The 24,401-nt window shown below is 30.4% G+C and overlaps 2 protein-coding genes across 2 annotated transcripts in view; both read right to left on the bottom strand.

The window, feature by feature from the left end:
• LOC143194055 (polyamine-transporting ATPase 13A3) overlaps positions 1–12,519 on the bottom strand; it is a 36,515-nt gene extending 23,996 nt beyond the window's left edge. Inside the window, exon 1 of the mRNA XM_076400611.1 lies at positions 12,209–12,519. Coding sequence (XP_076256726.1) covers positions 12,209–12,233 — 25 coding nt within the window. The 5' untranslated portion in view covers positions 12,234–12,519. The remainder of the gene's footprint in view (positions 1–12,208) is intronic.
• A 1,792-nt stretch (positions 12,520–14,311) lies between these two features.
• LOC143194054 (endothelin-converting enzyme 1) overlaps positions 14,312–24,401 on the bottom strand; it is a 28,240-nt gene continuing 18,150 nt past the window's right edge. Inside the window, exons 8-15 of the mRNA XM_076400610.1 lie at positions 22,313–22,424; positions 19,653–19,776; positions 19,429–19,582; positions 19,315–19,373; positions 17,807–17,855; positions 16,821–17,019; positions 14,669–14,830; positions 14,312–14,610 (exon numbers count right to left, since the gene is read on the bottom strand). Of these exons, the coding sequence (XP_076256725.1) occupies positions 14,419–14,610; positions 14,669–14,830; positions 16,821–17,019; positions 17,807–17,855; positions 19,315–19,373; positions 19,429–19,582; positions 19,653–19,776; positions 22,313–22,424 (1,051 nt within the window). The 3' untranslated portion in view covers positions 14,312–14,418. The remainder of the gene's footprint in view (positions 14,611–14,668; positions 14,831–16,820; positions 17,020–17,806; positions 17,856–19,314; positions 19,374–19,428; positions 19,583–19,652; positions 19,777–22,312; positions 22,425–24,401) is intronic.

Below are 24,401 nucleotides of genomic sequence, written 5' to 3'. Positions count from 1 at the left end.
TCAAGCCAAGTTACGGTTTGAAAAGTGTTATAAGGACTCCGCTCTATCAGAAACAACAATAAAACAAACGTGGTCGTAGAGACGTCGATGATGTAAAAAGCAGTGGACGTCCAAATGAGGTGATAACACCAGAAAATATCCACAAAATCGTTTTAAATTATCGAAAAGTAAAGTTATGTGACTTATTTAAATATTAAAAGAACGTGTTGGTTTTATATTGTATGAGTGTTTAACTATGAGAAAGGTTTGTTAAAGGTGGATGCCGCCTTAGCTCACTGTTGACCAAAAACAAGAACGAGTTGATGATCCTGAGCAGTGTTTGGTTATGTTTAAACATAACAAACCGGATTTTATGCGTCGATATATGACAATGGATGAAACATGGATCGATCACCTCACTCAGGAACCAAAAAGGATGATGAAGTCGTTTTCTAACCTATTGAATTAAATTAATTAAAGTAGAAGAAGAAGAAGCTACTTTGAAAAAAAAATCGAAGTATGAAACATAACATTAAATATAACACATATTTATATTATAATTTTATATAATTACATATATTAGATATTTGTATAATATTATAATATTAAATAAATTTTCTTTATATTACTCCAATTAAAATTTTGTTTTGCATATATTTAAAATAAACAAATAAACAAATTAAAGTACCAATTAAAAAGTTGATAATCTGCATATCGATAGAAATACTCAAATATTTTCGCCCATACGTTGGCTGACCTTTTTATTATGGCCTCGAGATAAGAGGTCAAAATGAAGAATCTTTTAAAAATACACACTCGCACATATATTATTATATCAAAAGGTTTATTACAGTCATATGTTATCCGGTCTTGTACCAGAACGTTGCTTATTAGTAAATATCGTGCACGTTTCTAGTTGAGCTTGTTCGTACTGGAAAATATTAGATTATAGTGATAACCTTCGTTTGTTCAAAATGTATCAAATAAATTATATATTGGTTTAATATATAAATCTTCGGCTTACAGAAAATTTTGCCTCGTTTTTTGAAGAAAACGTTTAAAGTTTATGTCGAGAAAGAATTTTTAAAAATGCTGACAATTTTGAACTGGAAAAATTATTCAACCTTAAAAAATATGTAACTTTAAGAAGTAGCTTGGTGGCGCAGTGGTAAAGGCGATAGTACGGTGCTCCTTAAAATTTGTGATTGTTCTAGGCAAGAGTGTAAAATCCGACAAAGAAAATGATCCCAGTCACGCCAGTAACCAGGCTGGGTAAGACCGGATGTATTCTGGGTCATTCGCCAGTTGGTAGGCTTAATGCTGAAGATCGTGGTTCGGAGTCCACATTAAACTGTAGATCCAGTCCAGATAAAACCCTAGTTGGTAAAAGGAGACTTTAAAATATATTATAAAAAAATTAAGCAGTGTTATTTAAGATTTTGTGTCATTCCCGGTGTATTCCCGTGTTGTTGGAACTATTCATTTCCCTAATGATCACGAAAAATTATAATTTACATTACTTGCAGAGGGAAATGAATGCTTTCGATTTTTTCGGGAAAATTTAATACCAATGTAGATTAACAAAATTCGTGAATAACAAGAAATAAAAGAAAGAAAATTTAGATTTTAGAAATCAGCTTTTGAATTAATTTGATGCCCTGTGAAAGAAAAAAGAAAAAGAACAAAAATTGTTCTTGCTTACGGACTCTTATTAATTGATATGGTTCTGGAGACATAGTATATCATTTAAAAAGAGGAAATTCTAAAAGTTGTTAAGATTTTTCTGTAAATTTTAGTGGTATTGAGATCTGATTCATTTTAGGTTTCTTTTGTGAATGTATTTCTTAACAAAGCACTAACCGAGTATTGCAGGTAATAAACATGTTAATTTGTGCATCAAGAATTAAAATGAATATGAATATTGCATAAAATATTAACATTTGTAAGATAGCCATAGAAGAAAAAATAAAAATGAGCTATTTGCAAGGTCGAGATCGAAGGGGGAAATAAGCAAAGAACAATGCAATTTAATTTAAAAATTTAGATAAAGAAATTATTCTTTTAATGGGCATTTTCACATCTGCCGACAACGACACGACTCCAACACGGCACCGTATTTTGTTCATTTTCATTAGTATTGTCCCATATAGAAGACATTTTCCTCCTTTAACCGTAAAAATATCTCTGTACACAATCAAAATCGGCACCGACAGGAGTGGACGAATTGCTTCCCGTCGACATGCCGTTGCCGGCAACGACACGATACCGTATCGGCGAGTGTGAAAGGGTTCCATTTGTTTACGTGAGATTACGCGTCCACCGATATCGGTGTCGTGTCGGTGTCGGCAGATGTGAAAACGCCCAATCTGGTGCATTTATTGCTTTTGCAATATATATTGTAGATGAGAAATATGAATTAAAAATTATGAGTATATGAATTTATAAATGAAGTAATGAAATGCAGTAGTTAAAATGAAACTATTTACATAATTCGCATAGAAGAATCAACGGAAGAAATTATGAATTGTTAACCGTTAATTTGTAAATATTTTAAATCATTAATACATATTAATGTGTTTAACGATTAATGCAGTAAGATATGTGACTATATGACATTTTATTCTTTGAGCCTTGTATCAATTATTTCGATTATTTACTTTATAGACCAAAGTTTTAAAACATCAGTAGTTTAATTTAATGATTGTAAAAATTACCCAATTGTGTTCGTTATTGTTTTAATATATATGCTAAAGTCAAATATCAATTTCAAGACTGTTTTATTCCTATATTCTCTGTTTCAATATACAAACATGTTTATATTTATAACATAAAAGTAAAGATAGATCATATACACCTATTTTCAGTTCTGCTTTTGATATAATCTTACTGCTAATACTTTGTTATAAAGTTCGGTAGCGTAGTAATTGTAGATTATTCAAACTTAAGGAAAATTATATCACAGAAAAAAAAACACAAAATATACCCTTTAAACTATAATTAATTAAATCTCATTTAAAAAAAGTTAGTGAGTGTTAGTTCTTGATATTATTATTTAATATATTTTAATATACTATTTTTTTTTCTGATCTTATGATGCTTCAAAATAGCTGCTTCGCCATATCCCAATCGTTGGTTTTAGTTTCAATAATTTAAAAGTGATAATTTTGATGTAAATGACAAAGAACTATATAATTTCGAAGATAATGAATTACAAGAATTAGTGGACCAAAACCCAGCACCAATTCTTAAAATCGAATTGAACCTGTAGAATAAAACGGATGTTTGTCGACGTTAATTGAACAAATTTAATGATGTATAGTTGGAACAGGAAGTAAGTTCTAGTGCAACCACATTCTTCAATAATCCAATTGTTCAATACCATCCAATTGTTCAATAAATGTAAATTATTTACTATAATGAATCTAAAGTATATAAAAATTAATAGAGGATGCAACAGAGGGCAGCTTTGCCAGATTAGTAAACGAAATTGTTATATAGTATTGAAAATTTTTAAATATAAGAAAACAAATATGACAAATACAACTGCGCTGACAATAATTTTCAATTAACATCATGACAATAATTATACAAATTCGCAGTCGATTATTTCGATTCCAAACAATCGGTTATCAAACAATATCGACTATACCCAACGTTTGTATAAATGTCAGATTGGTAACACAAGGCCTTAAAACATGTTTATTCATTAACTTTCTAATATTAAAATTTATTATTCACGTGGTAATTATATTCTGTCACATTAGTGACAATTTGACATTATTATAGAGTTTTGATTATGTAATTTAAATATGAAATGAATATATCAGACTAAATTTTACAACGTTTTTTATAGTTATGCGTGGAAATGTTTGAACAATTATTAATCAGATAATTTAACAAAAGGCAAGATATATTAATAAATTAAATATTATGACTATAACATGAATCTTATTTAAATAAAATATAGTTGTTAATATTTTATTGTATTTTACATCAGATTAAACGGTCCAAAAACACAATTTATTTATTTTAAGTATTTGTATACCACTGGTAATATCATAAATTATTAATTTTGATTCTAAATTTCTGTAATATTACTTGTGTAATTAACTTTTTTTTTTAATTTTAAAATATATTTTAAAGTTTCCTTTTACCAACTATGGGTTTATCTGGACTGGACCTACAGTTTAACGTGGGCTCCGAACCACGGTCCTCGGCATTAAAGCCTACCGACTGGCGAGTGACCAACTTTAGAAATCATCCCAGAAGACATCCGATCTTACCCAGCCTGGTTACTGGCGTGACTGGGATCATTTCCCTTGTCGGATTTTACACTCTTGCCTAGAACATTCACAAATTTTAAACAATCACAAACATAAATTTACGACCATGCCCCAGTAGTCCCATCGCCTTTACCACTGCGCCACCAAATCGGCGACATTAACATTTTGTTTTACAAATAGTAAAATCAAATGTAAATGGAAAGATATGGACAAAACAAATTAACTCTTGTAATGATTAGGTGCATAACTATTTTAACCATTATTAATGATAAACGTGATGTTTGCCATGAAGCGGAAAACCGGGCATATAACTTAATAATACATAAAAACGTACATACGTTGTAATTCAATGCATTTCTAACTTAACCTTAATCTGGTATATCAAGTATTCGTACATGTTTATTTATAATATTTGATAAAAATAAATAAATTGAATAAAAACAATTGATAGTATTATTATTTTTATATTAGATTATAAAGCAAGGGTTTCGTGAAATTAATAAATTGCGAATTACACTGCATTTTAGTGTCAGACATATAAAAATAAAATATGTTATGGTCTATTCAAAGTTTCTTTAGTAATGCATCATGGATATTTGTGACGTCGAAATATTGCAATGTTGCCGAACTAACTCTGAGTTTTAGTTCAGTTTGGCTTTGACTAACTATCTTTTGGATCTAAATAAAATAATTGAACAAAAATATTATGAAATATAATTTATTTTAACATTATAGTAAATCTAAAAACTACAGTTAATTATGCAGCCACAATAATTTATAGGTAAGAGTTAAAAATATCTTATCACCATTGTTTCCAGAATTTTTCATACATCTGACAGCCGGTCGCCGTCTGGTTGTCAGATATACGCTAAATTATTCAAAATATTAGTTATAATTACTACAGGTTATAAACCGGCAAACATTATTTTAGCCCTTTGATTATTTTGATAATTTTAGTCGCTGTGTAATATATCATATTACTTTGTTTGAAAATACCGAAAACAATAGATATGTAGGGTCACAAATTGATTGCGACTTTAATAGGTTATTTCGAAAATCACCAATTTACCTGCAAAAGGACCCCCTTTTGCTGGTAAATTCTGTTAGAGAGGCAATTATTGATGATATTAAATAATATAAGTCCCTACAATTTTATTGAAAATGTTTTTAGCGGGTTGCTGCCGTGCTAAATATTACTGTGGGTATTGTGAGTAACATGGCTTATGAAATAAAGAATAATACGTTAGATTCACCCAACAAAACCCGTCTACATACAAAGTGGGTGACGAATCTTGGCCATCTTGGTATTGGCTCTATTCGACCAAATATAAGAAATGTATAAGAACACTAAGTACACAAACTATTTTATCGATATAAACATAATATAATAAAATAATTTTAGAGAAAATTGTCTCTCTGGAAAGTATACATAAAAGAATTAGGGACATAATCCCTATGATATTATGATGAATAATGGATAAATGAATTCCTGACATATTCCTACTATTAAATTGACCTTTAGGTGGAAGAATGCCAGCACCAAACAGCTCCGAAAGATACATTTATCAAGATCATAGAAAGTGATCTGAGAAACAAGAGACTAACATAGTCCAAGGACAGAACAGATGTGGTTGATCGCCTACTTTTTGATCGATTGGCACCAACAGCAGCATATTGATTCAGAATTAAACAGTCTTTCAGAGCGCCTGCTATATATTGATGATAATGATGATTATGAATATATTGTACTACTTAGTTTGCTTTAGTGATTTCAAGGAATTTTGCTATAGAATACCACTATCGATAAACTGTGTATAGTTACTGCGTAAAAGCAAAGGGAAAGAGCTGTTTTTGCCCCTATATAATAAATTAAAAGTAAAAATACGTTATTTTATATGATATAAGATATAAATACAATTTTTCCATAATAAAATCCATCAGCCGTTAAGCGTGGACTATTAAATTAATTAGTACTTATAAGCAGTTATCGTAAGCATTTTTTGTGTCTACCGTTTTTTTTTAAATTCAAAATATTGATTTTAACAGGTCAAAAATAAACCTCAGTTTCGGGAATCACCTCTTTATTCGACGGAACTTTCTTCCCAGCGAACATTCTTTTGAGATCTGAGAACAGGAAATAGTCGCTGGGACCAGATCGGGAGAATGCGATGGTTGAGGAAGCAATTCGAAGACCAATTCATTGATTTTTGCAGCACTTCAAATGCGGCCTTTTTTCGGCAATTTCGTCCTTAAAACGATTCAATAACGCTATGTAATAATCGCTGTTGATGGTCCTTCCCTTTTCAAGGTAGTCAATGAAAATTATTCCATGCGCATCCCAAAATACAGACGTCATGACCTTGCCAGTCGACGGCTGCGGTTTCCCATGCTTTGGAGCGAATTCATCGTGTGCAGTCCACTCGGATGACCGTCGATTGGACTTCGGAGTGAAATGATGGACCTACGTTTTATCCATTGTCACATATCGACGCAAAAACTCGGGTCTATTACGCCTGATCATCTTCAAACACTGCTCCAAATCTACAGCATCCGTTTTTTTGGTCAAAAGTGAGCTCGCGCGGCACCCACTTTGTAAAGAGCTTTCTTATACCCAAATTTTCGTGAATGATATGATGTACACGTTCAGTTGGAGTGTCTGCTATTTTGATCAACTAAAGAAACATATGGATTTAGTTCTAGTAGCATCATCTATGTGTCATGCCGGGGACAATTGACCTGTTAACACAGTGTGTTAAGAAATCGTTCACTCTATTTATGTTTTCATTGTTTTTGATCTTAATTGAATTAATCTTCACCATTTCTAAAACGATCTAGGAGAAAATTATAGAGAATTTGCATTATGCACTGAATTTGTACCCCTTGTAACAGCAGGATGCCGCAGCCACGTCTTCAGAGGTGTTGTAAAATAAGTTTTTAGAAGATCCTGAGTATAGTCAAGATTGTTTCTCTTGTTTCATAAACTTTATATGAATAAAGAGAAAGCTCTTGAAGCTTGAAATATTCGTCAAGCCTCAACAAGATCGGTAGTAGATATCGGACTGGGAACAATAATATTATAACAAAAAATTAAAACATTTACTAGCTTTTAAAAATAGTCATTTACTTTTTTTATACCAATCACAAAAGAAAACAATTGAATCACGGTTGAATCAGTGTAGAAATTTCTCATGAATGGAAATAAAGAAATGATTAGATATCTGTAAAGCCGAGTATAGTCTTCAAGAATTATGGTACAAAACATTGATAAGTCAATCATTAGAAGTAAAGGTTATCGCCGTAATAGTATTGAAAAAAGTGACTTCGTGGCTTTTAACATTTTTAGATTGAACTGAAAACGTTTTATACAAGTTTTATCATTACAATTGTGCTAAATATGTGCTTACTATATAAGGACTGTGATTTATAAGGTGTGTGACTTTGATTTTAATTAATTTATACAGATTATTAATGGCTGACTTGTTGAGTTCGATAAAACACCTGAAATTGCCTAGACAATTTTGTAACATGTCTCTTTAGGATGTTTTCACGGCGTTTTTATGTGACATACATTCTCTAATAAAAAATGAATTTTTTTTGTTATATTTTTAAAAGATGTTTACTTGTTAAAATTTAGTGTTAGACTAAAACTTCTTGGTTGGACCTATTGGACTATAACGTGAGCTTCAAACCAAGATTTTAGACATTAAACCTTGACCAAATCATAAGAATCTTCACGGCCATTCCAGAAGATATCTTATCTTATTCAACCTGGTTATTGACGTGACTGCCCTGACTGTTTCAAGATTAGGTTAGATCAATTCATTGTTGCCATATTCATCAATTCTGAAGGAGGGCCGATGATGTCTTTGCGTTATTCTAATATATTTATGTTATGGCTATATTTTAAATGAAATGTAAAAGTAATGTTTTTACTTACTTTTACTGAAAATGACTATATTGAAAATATGATTTATTAGCAGTTTGACTTTGATATGAATGAATTTTTAGAGATTTCCAGCAAACTCTAGGCACTATACGAAAGCTGGCAAGGCTATGAAGTCATCGACAAATGTACCCATATTGTGCAGCAAACCTACTACCTCTTATGACGTGTTGAATTGGACGGGAGAAGTAGTTAAACGGAGCAAAATCTGATGAATATGCTGTCGGTGGGAGAATCTTGTTATACCAGTTCAAAAGGGCAAGAGAGCAACATGTAATGGAATTTCTGTAGTGTTCAATAAACAACCATTTGGTCTTTTTTCAAAGGCTTGTAATACAAGTACCTCTTCATTAAATTGTTATGGCGAGAGAACATTCTTCAATTGGTCTCCCTATTTTGACAACGGTATATATTGGTTTGTCCAAAAGTCCTTTTATATTTGGAATTATGTAAAAAAAATATTTTTTCAACCCGAGCAATCAGTTAGTCACGTGTCCATACGTTTAAGTTATTTTCGTTATGTTTCTTTGCTTGGAAATAATTGGCAAATAATTAACGGGAATTTCTAATTGAGCTACAAGTTCTTGTTGACTTTTCTTGAGTTTTCATTCAACAGTAGAGGTTACAATTCGGTATCTTCAGGTGTTGGTCGTTATGATCGAAATCGAAAAGGACAAAATATTTGTGCAACCCGTTAAAAAAGCAAAATTTAACGCCAGCACCAAGAATACCACAAGTCGATTTCTTGTTAGAGTACGTATAGATTGAAGTTCCGAATGAGTTGTCTATTAGTTACCTCAACCAACCATCTTTGGTTTACGTTCTCTGGTACTTATAACGAATAATTAATATATGTGCAGAAAAGTCCTGGACGTAACAAAGTAAACGCTTTTTTTCTTCAAAATTAGCTTTATTCGTCAACGTAATCTCCATCAAGAGCCTCACAATCATTCCAGCGCCGCTCTAATATTTCAATAACACTTTTATAGAACGATTTACCTTTTGCCTCAAAATAGGCCTGACACAAGTTGCTCTTCCTCTCAGATGACGATCGTCTTGATTCTAGAGTAAAGCGATGGATCCACATTTCATCCATTGTCATATATCGACAAAAATTCTGCTTTGTTGCGTTTAAACATGATCAAACACTTCTCAGAATCATCAACACGTACATGTTTTTGGCCAACAGTGAGTTTCACAGTCAAATGCTCGTTCACTACGTTCTGCATCATTGGTGTTTTTACGACCACATTTGAAGTCAACAAACCAACGTTTTATTGTTGTTTCTGATAGAGCGGAGACCTTATAACACATTTCAAGCCATAGCTTCGCTTGAACGGTACTTTTTCGCATCAAGAAGCAGTGCAAAATTACACGCTGAGTTGTTTTTGATCCATTGTTTTGAAAATAACAAAAGTAGTTTCACTATTAGCACAATAAATCACAAACTTATGAGTAGATTATCATGAAATTTTAACAGCTTTCTTTTGAAGGTTAGTACTAACTGAAAAAGTGGCGAATGCAATACAATTAGCTCCATCTATATGTTAGCTCAGGGACTTTTCAGCTCATGTGTTATCAAAGTTTTCAGAGAGACCTATTTGAGATTTATCAAGTTGTATAATGAAGCAAAATGATTCATTGCACCTAATTTTATGTCACTTGTGATTTTACTTTGAGTCAGTTGCAGTTCATTATTGTGCTATATAGGTCAATACAGATGCAGATGTTAAAATGTTTCAAAATAATAATTTATTTTTTTATTTCCATGCGGATTTTTACTAATATAATCACGCTTTGCCATGTTGCAATATCACTTAATCTCATTTCTTTTTTGTACGGCGATGATTTGCAATCTTTCACAATAGATTTGTTCGATTTAAGCGTCCAATTTAGCATCTTCAAACATATTTCGTTGGTCAGGACATTCGACGTCAAGTGCTTTGAACTGAGTATCATCTAACAGTCAAGGCAAAACTCAAGATAAAGTTAAAAAAGCAAGGTGTATATTAATTAATTTTTTTATATATAAATTGTTTATCTAATCTATATATAACATTTATATTAAATTATAAACGTACAATATAAGTGGATAAAACAACACTTTAAAAACATAAATGATAAGTGATGAGTCAATGACAAAGGTTATCGGACAATATATTGTACTAGATACACACTTAATACTAGAATGGATTTATAGAACAAGAAATAGTTCTGAAGATGTTGCTAGCAGTATTAAATTCAACAATAATAATAATATACAGATATTATAAAACAATATACAATATATATTGTGTCAGTAATCAATATAAGTGATTGTTGACTTGTTGAGTGTGATAAAAACACCTCAGGTTGTCTAGACAATATTATAAAATTACTTTTTTATTGCTTTTTTACACTGTTATTATAATATATGTTTTTAATAGAAATTCAAGTTCTCTAAATTGTTTAATGTCTGCAGTTTGTTTGTTTATATTAAATCTATTTTTTAACGTAAGTTCTGCACTAGAATATTCAACATTAAACTATATGAAACGGATAAATTCATATGTCATTCCAGAGACTACTCAAGACAATTGATCTGACTCAGCCTTGTCACTGCCTTGACTGAGATGATGGTTTCTTGTCGGATTTTGGATAATTTTAGTTATAAACAATCACAAACATAAATTAGATCCGCAGTCATCGTAACTGGCAATTCCAAGCAATTACCTTGGTCATCAAGTCACCAAGATAATTTATACAGTATATTTTCATATTATAGCTTTATCCGAAACTATTGTTTTTGGTTATTAATAATTTTTATAATCGATGTATTGAATATTAATATCGATGATAAAAATCATGTGGGTGAATTATTTTTTTAAGCCAGAAGTACCTGGTAAACCTCTATTGGTCTGGTTGGTAACTCAGTGGTCAAGACAGCAGGACGATTCTCATACTGATGCGAGAGTAGCAGGTTCAAATATGGGCGTATTTATTTTTGTGATTGTCTGTAGGTCCTAGCATAAAATATAAATGACAAGGAATAGTCATTCTAATCACGCAAGTAACTTAGTGCTTATTGGAAAGCTTAATACCAACGACAGTAGTTCCCATGCTATTGTCAAATCCATGTACATACATAAACTAGTCTGCTTAACATAAATAGTATTGGTATTACGTATTTTGTGTTACTGTGCATATTTAATAGTATATAATTTCTTTAATAAGATTATTATTACAGTCAAAAGAATAAATATTCAAAAATTGTATAAAATTCTTTGTAATGCATGCATAAACCTTAAAATATTATCAATTATTATAATTATGTTGTAAGTTTTAATACATAATAATAAGTATAAATATTTACATAATATATTTTGTATATTTTATATATTTACATATTTCAAGGCATATTCAACATTTATATTTTTTAATCAGAAAATTGCCTTTAATTATATACTTTTCTATACTATAAGCAATAACATATAAATTTATATTCATATAGTCTGGCAATATGACTGTAACTGTTGATTTGTTCTAATTTATGTTAACAATTATATAGATAACGATGTAATTATCTGCATTAAGAGTAAGAGCACCGAATTTTATTGCTACATATATTTGAGAAAACATTAAATCTAAAAACATTTACTTATTTAATGTCATTCATGTATTTAATACTAAAATATTCGGCATAGTGATACAATTTTCTAGTATCATATGTAATTATCAATTTATAATTTCATACAGTACATGATAAAAATAATTTGTATCAATTATTTTATTGAAAGTTTTTGAGTTTTTAACAATTACATCAATAATAAAAACATATTTGAGTTTAGTAAGAAAGTAATTTTATATGCTATAACAATATATATATATATATATATATATATATATATATATATATATATATATATATATATATATATATATTATATTATATTATTATATGCATTATATGTAATCTAAGGTATTTTTCACAGTCTGAAATATCAATATGTATGCAAAAACTTACCTTGGACGTTAAAATTATTAACCATGCCGTAACGTAATTGTTTTTCAGTTTTCTTGGCTTTTTTCTGTGGTTATTACTGGGATTTACTCCTGTATGCAAGCGATTTGCGAGCCTGTAACGGGTTCGATTTGATTTCTTCTATACCTGCACTTTCTCTTGCCGATAAGAGTGTCTCGATCGATGCTACTAAGCGAATGCTGAGCGCGAATGCTCTCGGCGTGGTAATGTTGCGACTGTCGAAGTTTGTGTTCAATTAGAATGGTAATGGGTCGTGCAATCAGGTTGTTGCGAAATCTGCGCGTTTTTATATGAACATGCATGATTTCAGTTGCTTATAAACAAACGGGCACCGGTGGGAGTAGAAACCAAAATATTTTCGTTTACGCCAGTATACTTTTATCTATTTGACAATCTATCAGATCTGATTTGACCGTTGTTGTCGTCGTTCTTTAATTTGTTGCTTTAATTTCAACCCTTCAGCTTTCGAGTTTTATGACATATTGTATTTGAATATTTCTCTTCAGGCATTGCTGTACTAAATTGTCAAATATAGAAAAGTAAACAAAAATAATTTTAAGCAGAGTTTAAAGGATATGATTTTTAATTTGATATGATGAAAATTAATTCAGACATCTAATCTAGATATCTTCTAATTTATATTTAATTATTAATCGATATCTTCATAATGTTATTAATAATTTCCATAAGGTCTTTCTATTTCTTATCAGCAATAGGAAATCTGACATTGATTCTTACAAGTAGTTCAGACAACTACCAGTAAAGTAAAGGCATATATAAAAAGATTTCGATTTACTGTATAACACATTTTTGACTAAAGGACTAATTTTTCGTATGTTTCCATTTTTGTCAAAGGGATTAACTTAATAAATTGTTTAAACATGATGTGGCGTACGTTAAATGAATTAATGTATATTGGTTAGTTGTTTTAATGTACTGGCAATGTTAAAATACAGATACATGTAATATTTATGATAACTATGAGAATGACATGAGAATTTAAATTATTATTAACAATTATTATTTAATTATTTAATATGAGTTATATTTCATCACTTCATAAACGTGAATATTTATTAGATTAATTTATTTCAATAATTATATTTTTTTAGAAAAAATAATTTATTCAGAATGACTTTCAAAACATATGTTGTCAAATATATTGTCCGTCATTATATTAGTTTTTCCTAATTTTCGAATAAAACGACCACGGGAAGAATTCTTCGCTATTAGTTGTCATTCGTTTCAATTCTTTTCCATTTTCTAGTCTTAAATATATCACCAGAGTATTTCTGAGCATTTTTCAAGTGTCAATCAGCGATCTCCAATACGATCATCAGTTATAATTTCATTTGATCTCAGCAGCTCATAGTAGATAACACTTTTCGGGAGTCATCAACTATATATAGATTATATTTTATACGGGTTCATGTCCTGTCATATCCACTTCCTTTAACGCTTTATATTGTTACAATAGATCCATGTTTCATTGCTGATGATGATCTGATGCAAATACGCGTACCTTTAAAAAAATCTCTATTTCATAAAATATGTAAAGAGTATCGATATATTTTTGGATCGATATATCAATATTTTTATTTTTTCTGAAAAATATAAATTTTTTGTAAAATATCGATACTTTTCTCGGCGTCTTGTCTGTATTTACTCAATCTTTGCAAATTCTATAATAGCGTTATATAGGTCTTCTTTTACCAACTATGGGATCTCTGGACTGGACCTACTATTTAACGTGGGCTCCGAACGACGGTCCTCGACATTAAGCCTACCGACTGGCGACTGACCAACTTAGAAATCATCCCAGAAGACATCCGGTCGTACCTAGCCTGGTTACGAGCGTACCATTGGGATCATTTTCCTTGTCGGATTTTACACTCTTGCCAAGGACAATCACAAACACAAATTTACGACCATGCCCCAGCAGGACTCGAACCCGCGGCTATCACAATAGTAGGACAGTCCTGTTGCCTTTACCACTGCGCCACCAAGCCGACAACGCGTTATATATTAATAATATCATAATATATGCGGTGGTTTTCATAAAATCCAAAATAAAATACAAAAATGTAGTGAATTAAATATTTATTTATTTACTATAGAAAATAATTGATTACTAATACATGATATATTTTAGCATTATTTTATACTATTCACAATAAAAATACTATTTATAATTACCACAGTTGGCATTTAGTTTCTGGGTTCATTGGGCTACCGACAGGACATTGGAAGGCCTCGGCAAACTCCTTCATGTTAGAAACCACGCCGTTCACGCGGATTTTCGCCCGTGGATGACAGGAACTGCTGGTATCGCAAGTAGTTTTCAGTAGGTTAAGGTAGTCGACTGATTCACTGTTACACCACATCTAAAAATAACATAATATACAGATAAAGTCATCTCTACAATGCTGAAATGAAAGATACCGTTCCAAAACCGATGAAAAACATCTGATCGTAGCTAAAGTCGTCGGTTGGCGTTAATTCTGTGTTTTTGTTGGATGCGAGCATCTTCTTCAAAGCTTTAAAAGCCGTTCTAGTTCCACCGTTATCAGCTAGGTTCTCATTTAAGCTGTTAGCGCTGTTCATCTGAAAATGTGATAAAATTATTGAAATGTTCGAGTAAAATCAAATAAAATTTTCCGTAATTTATTTAATAATTTCTAATAACTATTAACAAAAATTAAAGAAAAATGAGAATAATTTCGAGCTATTTTAATAAAACATACATACAACTATTAAATAATAAATAAATGAATTTTAATAAATAACAGAATGCACGATTAATCAAACAGTCTCCTACACGTTGGACTGCTACCGATGACTGAAATTTTATACCTAATAAAATGAATTTTAAGCAAATTCTATCCAAAACGGACTAATTGCCGTCTTTATATACAAAAATTCATATTATTTAAGTTTATGAAGCAGATCAAAAAGAAAAGGAAAAACTCTAATTGGAATTCAAAAACATTTATTGGTTTGTTGGAATAAGATCCAGTTTAACCGTACATAATAAATTGTTGCTGTACAAGCAGATACTAAAACATATATGCACCTACCGAGTTTAATTATGGGAAGATTTTCCAATAAGTAGTATCAACATAATACAAGGATTTTAAAATTAAGTACTGATAATGCGGAAGTATTTTGGATGCATCACAGCGAAGTGCTACAACTCTTAGACAACACTGAACTGGAATTCAGACTCAAGAGAATCAAGATCACACACTTTGTATATTGTAAAAACTGATTAATGAAATACATCAAATAGTGGAAACATTGTAAAGTGATAGTAATCTTTATTTTACTTTATTAGAGACTATTTTATCTTAGATAAACATCTAGTTTTAAGTTACTGTAGGAGAAAATTGAATGTTAGACGAAAACGACTATTAATGGGATGACTTGAAATTTTGACGAAACATAGCATTTTATTACAATAATACTTTTTATTGTTTTATAAATAAGTTTTGTACAGAATTTTGAACGGAAATGAAAAATTGTAAGGCTGACTTATAATTTGTCTATTTGTACTTTGCCATAGTTATCGTTATTAAATTTACCATCGTCAAGGAACCCATTAAACAATAACATGTCAATTGAAAAGTCCCCAGCCTACCATAGTAAAAAACATTTCTTTGGCAAAATTAGTTTTAATTGGTCTCTCCTTTTTCAAGGTAGTTAATGAAACTTATTCCATGCGCATCGCAAACTACAGACGCCATAACCTTGCCAGTCGACTATTGCGTTTTCCCACGCTTTGGAGCGGGTTCATCGTGTGCACTCCACTAAGATGACTGTCGATTGCACTTCGGAGTGAAAAGATGGAGCCATGCTTCATCCATTGTCACATATCGACGCAAAAACTCGGCTTTATTACGCTTGATCATCTTCAAACACTGCCCCGAATCGTCATCTCGTCGTTACTTTCGGTCAAGAGTGAGCTCACGCGGCACGCACTTTGCACAGAGCTTTCTCATACCCAAATACTCGTGAATGATATGATGTACACGTTCAGTTAGTATCTTTAGAGTGTCTTTTTGGGCGTCCACTGCATTCACCGTCTTCGTGCATTTCACCACGTCTAAACTTACAAGCATACCAATCTTTGATGGTTGATTTTCCTGCGGTAGTGTCCGGAAACTCGGCATCAAGCCAAGTTTTTGCTTCAACTGTATTTTTTCCCTTCAAAAAGTGGATCCCTTAAGTGGATCTTAAAAGTATTTTTTCAAAGAATTTTAAAAATTTTAAGGATTTGACACAAACGAGCATATATTCTTTTCCTTTTATATTTTCGTTTGTATAAATTTTCGCAAGAGAGGTATTAATAGTGATGAAAATGATTGCTCGTTTGCTGCTAAAGCAGGCAAAAGTCAAGTTTATTTTCTAGCCTTACCATTCGTATAACTAACAATAATATATCTAGAATATTGAACATGAACTCATAGAATATAACATATATCATGTTGGGTCAATAAACATATATTAAAAATTAAATATAGATCTCTTAATTGCGATTTCGGTCTATTCGTTTTACTTACTAATATATACATAAATGTAGTTTGATGTTACATACCGTAGCATTAAGTTCAGGAACTATATATTGGGAATATTGGTCTACAAAACATGTTACTTTCTCTTGGAAATTATTCCTTGTTGTTGTAGTCCACCAGGGTTGTATTACGCCCTCTTCATTGTACAAATAGCCTTGACTGTCAAAACCATGTGTTATTTCATGAGCCACTATCATTCCTATTCTGCTGTAATCTAGAAGGCTGAAAAATGTTCAAACAAAATTGAAAATAGAAGTTACGCATGTAAAATACAACAAAACAGTAATATTACACTTATGATATCATGTGCTTGCATGCTGTCATTTATTGAGAATAATTAAAAACAATATATATATATATATATATATATATATATATATATATATATAAATCTTTTTCTTTACGGTTTCTAGCACAGTTAGTGTCAATAATGAAGCGTTAACGTTGTGATAATATATGTTAACGTCCGCAAAGATTCGCTTCATTTTAATTACACACTTTGGACATTCGACAATGTTTGTTTTCAGTTAAAATTATTTATAACAATTTATATTGGTTTTAACATATACTTATTCTGCACGAATATTGTATTCACAAAGCATTAATTACGTTGTCTATTAGAAATTAACTGTAACTAAGCACTCTAACTGATATATGTTAAATAATGTCATCATAAAAAATTATACAAATGTTGTAACAACTTCATTGTTTCCTCCTATGGATAAACTTAGGTCGTGTGTTATTGTTCAATCACGATTTTAATTTGTATTCACGAAATAATGTAATTAGATGACATATATAGACTGTAAAATAAAATATAGCTAAGATAATTATGTAACAGCTAAGATATTTTATGCAATATTTTACATAATAATATTGTATTGTGTACAATGAATAAAGCGTTATTATTTACTAATGACTATGTTCAAAATTAACACAAACATTAGCCGTTCACCTCAATTATTCAAGTATTAGATTTATAAATATCAAGTTTTATTATTATCTTTACCTTTTTGATCCACTGAAGAATATTGAATTAAGCATTGCAACGGGGAAAACTGTAATAAACAAAACATTAAATTATCTGTTATATGTTGTTTCATATATAGCCACTATTAAAGTCAGTAAACTACCAATAAACCAATGTTTCTGATCGTTTGAAAATGTTAAACCTAACAACAACTGTTGGTATTCAACACAAGAATATTCATATGACAAAATATTTTGAAGAAATATACTGACAATAATGCCAACTTTTATGATAGAAATGCTTGTTGCTAGATGGCACAATCACGAAATATAAAAGACAACCCATAATTGGATTGGAGTAAAATGTATTTTGTTTTTATTAATTTTTTTGTTGTTTGTGTTTAGTATGTGTGATTTTCAATTTCATCAAGTAATAAATGCAGGACATACTGAGAATGGCCTCAGTGAACTTTCTATGGAATTTGTTCTATGGACTTTAATCTTTCAAACAATCTATAGTACGACATTCATTGAGTAAACATTACTAAATATATTCGATTCTAAAGATATCTATTAGACAAAACTTAAATTACATTTCTCCCAACCTTTTACTTATAATGTTTTTATTGTGTAGTATCGTGTTGTAGTACTGTTTTACTGTTCTCTGTACTGAACTTTGTTTATAAACAAATATAATTTTTAAACTACTTAGTAAAAATTTTTTCTTATAGCTTTTGACATACAAAAAATAGTACATGATATTAGAAGACGCTTATATAAATGTATATGTTAAAAAATTACAACACAACACCTGAATTTCGGCAGAGAAAACAGATGCTGAAAGAACTCAAAAGTACGAACTCCTTGAATCAAATGGAATAAAGTGGGTAAAATGCTCAATTAACAGAATATTCAAAACCTAATTTGGTTTGTAAATTCATATAATGGCCCGGCAATATCTAATTTATTCAAGTTTGGGAACAAACCGAAGTCTAATGATGCCAAATCAGGAGAATATGTGGAGTGGCAAAATATGGACCAACTAGAACTCCAAATTCTCACCTAGTCTTTCCGTAATTATTTAGCTTTTTAAAGATTGCTAATTAACATGATCATTTCCACATCTCGAAAAACCTTTTCATAAGAAGCGATATACTTCGCTTTCTTTAAGGCCATATTTAAATGTAGCTATTTTTTAATAACTGTTATGACAGGATCAGAAGCTTCATAAACATCTCGTTGGAGGCTAATTAAATCAATAACGAAGTATTTTATACTTTGAATCGATCAAAGTTCCTGTACACAAAGTAGTTGACAGACCAAGTTGAAAGTTGTCATATAAACTAATGGCACGTGTACCTAGTCAGGAAACATATATTTTCTGATTGGAATGTCATGTTAGATGATATATTAGATCGAGAACTGTTCATCTTAGCCTCGTAGTTAAACTAACTATAAGTACGGATTATTATTTTCTTATTTTCTTTATTTTTAACTTTTCAATGTAGTGGTTTTTGGACAGAATGAAATGATCAAGAAATTACTTACTTATTATGTTATTTTGTCGGTTATAATAGGCGTTAGTAATAAAGGGCGATTTATCCCAACTGAAAAAAGATTCACTTTACTCGGACAGTGATTACTTATTATCTACAAACTTACGCTGCCTTATTTCTCTTCGAGATCATATTTAAGACATAAGCTTGTTTAAAGGCCCTCAGATTTCTGGAATTCTGATAATGATCCCATTTGCAAATCGGTAGATTTTGATAGAAATAATCTAAGGCTTCTCGGTCTGAGGTAAATTTCGGGTAACCTGTGGAACATTAAGTAAGATAAGTTTCGTTATTATAATTAAATAAGTTAACTAAAGTAGGCGGTCTTACCTAATAATGTAAAGATATTGTCAACTTTCTTGTAGGCGGCTTCTTTAGAGCTATCATCCATCCATTCTGCTTCGTTTATTACCTCTTTAAAGGTAGACTGAAGTTTTGTAATTAAATCGGTTACCTAAGACACACAAATCGAAAGTCAAATTTACATTATTATGTAATGCACATTTTACATTATTATATTTGTAAATGGTAAAGAATGTCATAAGAGTCATGAAAATACAGCGTGGTACAGAAATAAAATAATGTTTAAAAGCACGCGAATTTCTAAACAGATGATTTTAACCAGTAAGTTGAAAGATTTCGAAGAACAGTGTTCAACACTTACCATATAGTATTAGTCTAAAATTTTTTTTGTTTTTGTCTAAAATATTAGAACATCAAAGTTTCTTTGAACTGAGAGTTTATAAAGACAACCAGACTTATACTCAACAATAGCTCAACTCGAACATAACAACTCAATAAAAATTATTACTTTAGAAAAATTCGGAAACTCGAAGTACATTTATAACATATATATTTAATTAATTTTCTATTTTAAAACCTTTCTTTCAATTAAAAAAATATGTGTTTTTGCCATGCTTTATAATCAGAATTATTGTAAGTAATGTTTTGTTTAATGGTTTACATATTCGTTTTTTAAAATAAGATTCTAACTGCATCTTTGGTAGTATTTACTTATTTAAAATAATGATAATCCAACAATCATTAAAGTGAGATAACACCGCTATAGGTGATCAAGGAATTGCAGAAAATGATCAGAGCCAGTGGGCAAGGGAAGTATTTATAAAGATGCTATAAACGTTTTCACCTATCTGATATTCGTTGATAAGAACGCTATATTCATTGATATAGAATATCAGAATAGAGCGTGTTTTATTTTTTATAGCAAAAATTGCATAGAAGTAAAATTATTTTCAATTGGGTAATCATACTCCCATACAAAATCTGTTTAAGCGAAATAAAAATTTGTTTTACGTCAATATATCACAATCATCAACTGAGTGAACAAAAGTGAAGTAGTTCATAGCAATAGTCATTTGAGCAACATTATAATGAGTTTCGCTCTTGAAATGAAAAGGAATAAAGTTTAATTTTTAGAACATTGTTTTTCTTAGGCTAGGAATGTTGTTATGATATTCTAGTGAAATGGATTATCAAAATACAGCGAATATATTTTTCGGTTGTCTTCGATTGGAAATTCGTAGTATTATTAAATGATCATCTCTCATGATAGAGTCTCAAGCATCTTCGTATACTCTTGACTGTCTGATGCACCTTTCGTCTTCTATGTTATCATTCTTGAAGTGTTAGGAACACTCGCTACCAGGTATATTGGAAAGTCATTACCAGTTTTTTCTTCGGAAAAAGGTACACGATTTTCAAGAAAATGAAAAATGTATTTATTCAAAGTATTGACCATTTGGTTCTATACATCTTGCTCATCTTTCAGGCAATTTATAAATGCCATCTCAAAAAAACTGTTTGTACTTTAAGAAAATCCATTCATCAAGCCACTTTCTCGAACTTCTTCGAAGTTGGCGATTGGCATTTTGGACATTTTTCCATCAATGCATGGTTTGGATTGATCATTTATTGTTGGTAGCGATAACTATTAATTCTTTCACTAGGTTTCAAGAGTTCGTAATACACCACTTCACTCTAGTCCCACCAAATACAGAGCATTGTCTTGCGACCAAACGATTAGGGCTTTCAAAATAAATCCACTTTTCATAACCCGTCACTACTCGATGCTGAAATGATTTCCAATCATACCTTTGAAGTAACATTTCACAGACGCTTTTTCGATTTTCCATTTGCCTGTCATTCAGTTGATATGGCACCAATCTTCCCGTCTTTGGATTTGCTGAATTGATCGCTAATCATTTCATGGCTCACATTTAATGCTTCTGTTCATTGTTTTTGAGTTTGGATTAGGCCTTCATTCAATAACTCTTTCAGTTTCGCTTTTACAAACTTTTTCAGTTTACCAGAATGTTCTTTGTCCAAAGAAATCACCACTTTTAAATTTTCGAACTCACGCTTCACATGTTTTAAGGAAAATGATGATTTTCAAAGGCTTATTTATTAAATTATTTAGATTAAATAATGAAAGTAATGTGTGCCGCAAACGCACATTTTCAGCACAAAACTTGACATATTCAAAAAGGAATAAATCTATGACGGTGTTACTTTTGCAAAATATAGCACGTATAGCTTTGAAGCTTGATGTAAGCAGAATAAAATAACATATGCGTCAAAGCATAATATTACATACTTAAGCCTAGACCTCTGTTAGAAAAAACGGTAACTAATTTTCAGTACATCTGGTATTTAAGAACATGAGTTTAAGTAAACAATTTCATCATATTGAGATGACGAATATTTTCTTCGTAAATTGATATATTTATTCCAGATTAATTTTATAATGTAGGCATACAATTATAGAACTATTATTAACATTTGTTTTTATTTATTATTGAAAAATTGAGCGGACTGCTAATTCAAAGTTTATATCATTAAACTGGACTAATTGCATTATTACAGGCATACAAAACTTTAAAAATGGATATAATATATCGAATAGTAAAGGAACTATGTTAAAAAATATTACGTTAGGTATTCATCGTACAAACCTTGTATTTAATACTCACACTATCAAATTTGGTTTTGTTAAAGTATTTCAGTTGATACTCATAAGCAACAGCCAAACTAAGCGATAAAGTTTCTGTGATATCCATAATTTTTCTCGTGCAGTACTCCCATCTGAAACAAAACGTATTAAAGTCAGAATAGAGGTACGCATACCTTAGAAACCTTGTTGGGCCATATCAGTTTAATATTTTTTATTGTTAGCAAAACCAGATAAAATTTAAAGGTATTCTAGTCTGGAAATATGAAAAATCGATTTATTTTCATACCTTCAAAGCTCAACCCTTCATGAATATGCCCTTAAGAGGATTTAAATTATTTTCAGGGATTATTCGGCTGACATGATATCTCAAGTTTTATTAAACCGTTTTTCTTGAAATGTGGCATGAGCTTTCTTTATTGGCGATAATTATCTTTATAAATACTTATTAATTTAATATATTAACCATGTCTAGTACAATAGATGTCTTCTGGCTTATCTAATGCGCAAATATCTAGAGGTAAATTTAGAAATAATCTAGAGTAAATATTTTGTTATTTAAAGATTGAAATAATGCAATATTATCAAACATTGATATAAAAAAACAACACATTTAAGTAATTATCTTGAAATTTAAAACAACTTCAAAAGTTATATAATTAAACATATTACCAAAAACAATTACAAATATTTTGGAAGTGATGATTTCAGTCTTATCAACCTTCCGCATTTTGAACATCTTGAATATTTGAAGATATCGAATTGTTTAGTCTTGAAATAACAAATAATAAAAATAATAACAAAGACTTGGAAGGCGAGTCCCACGTGTTAGCATATGAACTTAGATATTTTATTGACTATTTCATAACAAAATAAAGTTTTATGATGTGTGTTATTAAAGGTATATTTTAGAATAAGAGTCCCAGCACCACAAAATTGTGGCTAAAGCTAGTGCGGCAGTGCAATTAACAATTGCACAAATTGTTTGAGGAACTTTACCAGAAAGGTCCACTTGGAAAACCAGTGGATATAACGTATTGATTGCCATCATACGGGCTAGAGTATAATAGTCCATAACACCCACCCATGATCTCATTCCTTTCTTTATCTTTTTTACCTTGATCATGATGCTATTTGCCTCTCAGCTGTCAACTACATACATTTTTATAAATAGTAAATTGAATTAAAACTTATTAAGTGTTACTGTTTATCATGTAAGTATAATAACAATAATAAGTAGTGTGTACCTACAACAAACAGATATTTACTAAATTTTCTATGGTATAAGTCTCTTATTATACTTATTCACTATTAATGTTTTATTCTCTAATAATTATCTAAGGACTTAGAAACGAACAGTTTGTTACTGAAATTATCATATATACGCGTCTGAAATCATTATATTCGAATATACAGTTCGAAAATTAAAGTTCCAATACTGGATTATTGATAAACATATAGCATATTATTATTATTATTATTTTTTAATGATGCAGAATGGCGACCTGCGTCATAAATTTTGATGATGTGGATTTGTTATTTTATGGGATTAATCAGGATCCGAATGTGGAATGAATAAGGTTATAAAACTCGCCTGTTTGTCAAATGTATGCAAATATTTTCAAAAGATGCGATGACAGATTGTAGTAAGCTCTAATTTTTAATGCAACGCTAATGTGACTTTTTAGAATAACAAAAGCATTTATATAATACTTGTTGGTAAAAATAATAATTTAATATCGGAATAAAGAAAATAGCAGCGAATCATACTGCAACATTATTTGAAAAATATATTGGACATTCATAGTAGCACAATTTCAAAGGAACAAAAGAAAATAAAAGAAAAAAATTAAGTAAGGTTATCCTAAACGAACTAGAAGTATTTTCATTCTAGAACTAATTTATTCCAGCTGCATATACAAAAGTTCTGGATAAATAACAAACCACAGCAGCTTCATTCATTTCTGACACTTTCTGGACAATGTACTGTTCAGTCTCCCAGCTTCCTAAATCTCTGTTCAATTTTTTCTCCAAGTTTTTCAAGAATATTTCGAAATATCCATCATCAGCTGCCAAACATATTTGAGGAACTTTACCAGAAAGGTCCACTT

Source organism: Rhynchophorus ferrugineus, unplaced genomic scaffold, assembly GCF_030347505.1.
Source record: "Rhynchophorus ferrugineus isolate W39M unplaced genomic scaffold, kcgeb_rfMv2 rfM3, whole genome shotgun sequence".
NCBI classification, from domain to species: Eukaryota; Metazoa; Arthropoda; class Insecta; order Coleoptera; family Curculionidae; genus Rhynchophorus; species Rhynchophorus ferrugineus.
Note: the sequence above shows the minus strand (reverse complement) of the source record. Positions and strands in the feature narration are given on the sequence as shown.